This window comes from Nematostella vectensis, chromosome 3 (assembly GCF_932526225.1).
Source record: "Nematostella vectensis chromosome 3, jaNemVect1.1, whole genome shotgun sequence".
NCBI classification, from domain to species: domain Eukaryota; kingdom Metazoa; phylum Cnidaria; class Anthozoa; order Actiniaria; family Edwardsiidae; genus Nematostella; species Nematostella vectensis.
The window spans coordinates 17252827-17259255 of record NC_064036.1 but is presented as its reverse complement, the minus strand read 5'-3'; the positions used below and the strand labels follow the sequence as shown (position 1 = coordinate 17259255).

At 38.4% G+C, this 6429-nt stretch overlaps 1 protein-coding gene across 1 annotated transcript; it reads left to right on the top strand.

Moving 5' to 3' along the window:
* Positions 1–211: 211 nt before the first annotated feature.
* On the top strand, positions 212–6184 carry LOC5514277 (splicing factor 3B subunit 4). The gene is made up of 9 exons (XM_001634430.3): positions 212–355; positions 1888–1971; positions 2396–2541; positions 3578–3706; positions 3881–4061; positions 4407–4583; positions 4850–5052; positions 5201–5369; positions 5816–6184. Exons 1-9 carry the CDS (start codon positions 322–324, stop codon positions 5833–5835), a joined length of 1143 nt encoding a protein of 380 aa, XP_001634480.1. The 5' UTR covers positions 212–321; the 3' UTR covers positions 5836–6184.
* Positions 6185–6429: the final 245 nt, after the last annotated feature.

Genomic DNA, 6429 nt, shown 5'->3' with positions numbered 1-6429 from the left:
GAAACTAACAATCCTCCTTGTACAACTTCGCTGGCCACTAAATATAGAGGCTCTGGATCCAGGGTATTTTCCTTGCAACTCTGGAACTAAATTATTGGGTGCCAAAAGCTTGTACACCTGACTTTTTGCAGAGTTTTAAGAACTTGCTTGATCTTATTACTCGTGCTTGCAAGAAAGACAGACCAAGAGCCGTCAAAAAGGGTCCTGGAATGGACAAGGACATCGATGAGAATAGTAGGGCGGGTTTGCTGTGGTTTGCACGGCAAAGGACTGGTTGACAACGCAAAGTATTGTGGGTAGAGGACGAGCTTCAAATCCAGCATGGCGGCCGGACCGATAGCAGAAAGGAATCAAGGTTTGTCTACAGTTATTTTCATCTTACAAGCATTATTAGGCATTATCTGGTTAGACAACCTTTACTGCTGGGACACGCTCGCGAAAATGAAACAGCAGTTTACTTGTAGTAGGCGCTAATTGTCGTGTAGGAAATTGTCAGTCTGTGTTTGAGAGATTGACGTTGGTTAGACGTTCTTTTCGTAACAAAGAGAAAAACAAACCAGGCATAATCTTCAAGGGTACTCGAGGGGTTTAAAGAGATAATGCCTGCACAGCATCACATATTTTGTTATGAAGTATGATGTTATTTTTAAAAATATCATTATACGAACTTTGATCCTTTCCAAAAGTCCATCGTATTCCTATAAGGTAGTGGTACCTATTATCGGACAGTGCCTTATTATCAAACACTCGAAAACAATCCTAAATATCTCAAACAATAGGACAACGCCGAAAATGACCCATCGAGTTGAAGAAACAACATTTAGAAAACATGTATTCTGAAGCTTTTTACTAGTGTTTATTGTTACGCCAAACAAGAAATAATTTTCACACAAAATGGTGAATGAAATCCACTTTTTGACTTGAATATGCTAGGACAAATATGCTAAGAAGCCGTAAAATAATCTAAGATTAACCGATCTCCATGAAAGTTGCTCCGCGAATCCACCATTTTGTTGTTGATCTCCCAGCATGCTATTGGGCCTCTGTTTCTGTAGACAGACTCGGGATAGCTCGAATTGTTTGTACCTAACCTCGGTGCCCTATTATTGGACAGCCAAGTAAACTCTGAATGATTCAACCTAAATTTGAGCGATCACCAAGCGAAAGCACGTTTCTCTGTGCAGTTCGTCACATGCGCGATGAATGTGTTTTGAATCGCTTGCTTCCGCAGAGAAAGAGTCTCAAACTAAATTCTATCGTGACTTTTGCAAAGTACATGTGTCAACAATTATTGCCTGCTGTATTTTAGTGAAAATGAAGCATGATTTTCCTGTTATTTTTTGCTAAGAAATCTGCTGTCCGATAGGGCTAGGGTGTCCAATAATATGATAATGTTATTAGCATACAATAATAGGGCTTCACAACACTTCTTAATATTGATAATATCTTAATATCTTATCTTAATATCTTAATATCTCCTGAATTTAACTGCAGAATTTTCGTTATCTAGGTTGAATTATAGTGTTTAATAGTCAGTGATTTCTAGCTGTAAAACCTAAGTTTCAATTGTGTTTAGTACCAATATATTTTAGTGTAAATAGGTACTGATAGTAGGTACCATTACCTTATTTAAATATCAAAGTGATCACTCTTTTCGGAAAACGCAATCATATGTTGTATACAATGTGTACTCAGTGATGATCACTTTTATTCAAGAGATGTGACCTCATGTTGTATACAATTTGTACTCAGTGATGATCACATTTTTCAAAAGTTGCAACCTCATGTTGTATACAATGTGTACTCATTGACAATAACTTTTTTTCAAGAGATGTGACCTCATGTTGTATACAATGTGTACTCAGTAATTACCACTTTCCCCTGCAGATGCGACCATATATGTTGGAGGTCTTGATGAGAAGGTGTCAGAGGCCTTAATATGGGAGCTTTTTCTCCAAAGTGGTCCTGTTGGTAAGCCACTGCCTATTGAATAGGACCTCAATAAAACACTGCTAGATATAACAACAATCTCTGTATAATGAATAACAACACCACAATATTCTTATTATACATGATCACCCTAGAAAATATAGATTTATGTCTTCACTGAGGGGCATAATAAAAAAGGAAATGCCAACTGTTAGGCCAAAAAGGTTCTACTACTTGAACATTATTTTCTGATCATTCTAAAATTGGAATGATTAGTAGAGAATGTTCAGAATGCCAATGAGTCATGCTTAGACAGGTAGCAGAATGGGTGGAATGGCCTTTATTCTATTCTGGAATGAGAACAAGGGATAAACAAACATGTGCTTTTTCTATTCTAATCATTCTCATTCCGCAATCACAACTAAAAAAATGTGCCCTTAGTTTCATGCCAAATAAATATTTGCAGTAAATGTCCACATGCCAAAAGACAGAATAACCCAGCTCCACCAGGGCTATGGATTTGTGGAATTTCTGGGGGAAGAAGATGCTGATTATGCCATCAAAGTGATGAATATGATCAAGGTTTATGGCAAACCTATTAGAGTCAATAAGGTACCTGATGTCTTACAATATGTCATATATGATCAAGGTCTATGGCGAACCTATTAGAGTCAATAAGGTACCTGATGTCTTACCAATATGTCATATATGATCAAGGTCTATGGCGAACCAATTAGAATTAATAAGGTACCTGATGTCTTACAATATGTCATATATGATCAAGGTCTATGGCGAACCTATTAGAGTCAATAAGGTACCTTACCTGATGTCTTACAATATGTCATATATGATCAAGGTCTATGGCGAACCAATTAGAGTCAATAAAGTACGGGGGGGTTCATTTGGCCCCTGGGGCCAGCAGCAGCACCGCCACCTATTTTCCACCAAGCGCCAGCTACTTTTTAAAAACAGTTAATTCAAGTTTTATTTAAACTGATAATATAAAATATCTTCAATCCCCTACACACCAAGCTCCACCACCTACTCTAAAACTTAAAGCCGCATTGTCACCAGTTTACTTCCGGAGGTCCGTCTGAAACCTCAACCATTAAAAGACAAAAAAATCTATTAAAATCCGAGATATTTAACAGGCCATCCGCTCTAAATTATCAATCACATCCTCAAAGAAACTTCCAATAGACACACTGCTTTCAATATTTTGAAATATTTTTCGCGTTTTCCGTTAAAAATCATCGGATGATGTTACGTAATTGACCGGAAGTAAACTGGTGACAATGCAGCTTTAATTAATTCCTTGATTAATGTCTTCTTCATACCTCACACTCAAACCAATAAAATACTTTATTATACAGCTACAATGCTACTAGCTCCCCCTATGCCGCACTCAGAAACAACTAAAAGTCTCAAACAGTTATGATAAATTTCTTATTGTCCTTGTTTGCATGGGCCATATAGGAACACATAGAATTTGGATGTTTCCACCATTTTAAGGCTTTTGAGCTTCACTCTTGTGCCTCAAAAAGATGGAAAATTTATCAGGCCCCTGCTACATAGTCAGTGTTGGCCTGTGCATGTGTTCAATAAGGTATTGGATGTCTGTTATCATATCATTATTTATCATCCTTAGGCCTCTGCACATAATAAGAACCTGGATGTCGGTGCCAACCTATTTATTGGCAACCTTGATACTGAAGTGGATGAAAAGCTCTTGTATGACACATTCAGTGCATTTGGAGTCATTCTACAGACCCCCAAGGTAACAACAGACACTGTTACAAGACTTTCAACTATATTTGGCTTTAATAATATTTACTCGTAGCTGTTTTTTAGATTCAGGGAAAGGTAAATTGAATATGGGAGGGGCCCTCTCATGGAAGCTATAAAGTATCTTTTTTGCTAACTTTCTGGTTTGATTTATTTAAATTAACAGATTATGAGAGATTCAGATACAGGCAACTCGAAAGGGTTTGCTTTCATCAACTTTGCGAGTTTTGATGCATCAGATGCAGCAATTGAGGCTATGAATGGGCAATACCTCTGTAATCGACCAATCACAGTCTCGTATGCATTCAAAAAGGAGTCCAAGGGAGAGAGGCACGGTTCCGCCGCAGGTGAGGAATGGTGCACTGTGTTATTAATACCTAATACAAAGCATCCAACTCTTTGATTACACTCAGACAAACCTTCCTTCCAACAATAGTTGTAACCAAACAATGAGCAGAATTTCCACCATTGTAACTAGGTTTCAACATCAAACTCAAATCTGCCATGATAAGGCAGTCTAAAATATTCCTGGAGTCTACAGTATTTTACCCCCCAGTCCAATATATCATAACCTGGGAGTATACTTATTGATTGAAAAATTAAAGATTGGTGAATTGCAAAACATGCACAAGCTGATTTGAATATCACCCAAGATTAGTATTGTGATCGATTCTATTATTTTTTATTTCCAGAGCGTCTTCTCGCTGCTCAGAATCCACTGGCTCAAGCAGACAGACCTCATCAACTATTCGCCGATGCTCCACCCATCCAAACTTCAACCAGTCTCCCGCCAATGATCCCCCCAGTGGGAATGCTTGGCCACCCCCCTATGGGTGCCCCACCCCCACCTCACTCAATGCCCCCGCCAGGTAGGGTGACACTTACAGAATACATGGTGACCACCATGTATCTATGCCATCACTTATATCCAAACTTTGCATGTATATATTGAGATGCGCTCTTACTCAACATTTGTTTGTTTTCCTCAACAAGGTAGGTGAATTCTTTGTTTGACCAATTTTTTGACAATTCTATAACAATACCAGAAGCCTTATCCTGTACCTAGTTGATATTTTCCCCCTTTTTTTTTTGCAATGACTTTCACCCAACTTATCATTTCTGATCTCTCTGTCAGGAATGCCGCCACCAGGCATGATGCCCCCCCCTGGTTTCCCACCCATGGGTATGCCTGGTATGGGTGGGATGCCTCCACCTGGTATGCCTCCTCCAATGCCACCAGGCGGTATGCCCCCTAACATGGAACAGCCCCCTCCCCCTCCGCCCTCATCTGGTGTGTCAAACTCTGGTATGATGCCTCCTCACATGCAGAATCCGCAGGTGAGTAACATGTAATCTTACAAAAATATTGTTTGTTTGGTGTGTGTTCCCCACCAAACATTGCATGTATTTGTGGAGATGGTACTGCATGCTTGGCAATTACAGCAACTCCTGCACTTTGCTATATAAAAAGTGTTTAATTTTCCAGATGGCACCGCCTCCGCCTGGCATGATGAATCCTGGAGACATGTCTTTCATGCAGCATATGGGACATCAGATGATGCCTGGTATGATGCCGCAACAATTTCCACCCAACTTGATGTGGGGCATGACTGGACAAACGCGTCCACCTCCACCACAGATGCCGCCAAATCAAGGTGAGTTCCACTTGATCAAAGAGTATCAACCAGTCACTCCTTTGTTATTGTTTACATTTGGAAGTACAACCGGGTATATTTTTTTCAAAAAAAAAACTCCAAAATTACAGTCCACAATCAAACTCCTTTAATTGAGCAATAATATAATGATACATTTATTGAACGTGTCAGCTGTTACTTCCTTGAATTTGCGAATACAAGTCAATGTATTGTGGGACTTGGCACTCTGAGTGTAAAATTGCATCGTAATTTGCCTTCTTTGACCTGCTCAAATTGTCCGGGTTCAAATGTTAAGCAATTCTTTATAGATACATATGTATATCAAGCAAAAGGGAAACTTGTTAAGTAGGAAAAGGCTACAACAATGTTCAATTGTTGCAGAGAATAATAATAATTTATTTTAGCAAAATACATTCATTGTTAACAATTTAATTGCACTTATTCAGGTAATTACCAACAGTCTTAGAAGAAGCATCAACCCATGATAACAAGAAGAGTAAAGAAGATAGAGGAGATTATATGCTTGAATGTTCAACATGAGTGACAGCTATAATTGTATTTCTGCATTCAAGTCATAACACATCTCATCAGCATGGACATTGCAGATGAATAGCCCTTGCATCCATAGTGGATGTTTCAAAAGTAACAAGTGAAATTGGATTAGATTCAAGATTTCTAGACCTCTTGATCAACCCCTTGGAAGCTTGTCTCATCAAAATCTACATTGCTTGTAGAGCTATAGTGCCAACCCTCCAGGATTTGACACATATTTTGTACAAAGTCTTACCAAAACCTAGTAAAATGTTTTTAAACAATTTAAACGCTTATATTGTAGTCTATTGTAGTAGAGTGGTTTTCAAAAACCCGTGGAATAATATTTAGTTTATTTAGTACCAATACACTGACTATACACTACTACTTGACTGTTACACATAAACAATTATATTTTGTTGCATAGGATTTTGAAAACCACTCTATACACTTGGTTTTGTACAGGTGTATACTGTAAGGTTGTTGTAAGACAATCAGGTGTATACTGTTGATTGTTAAGTCTAAAGTT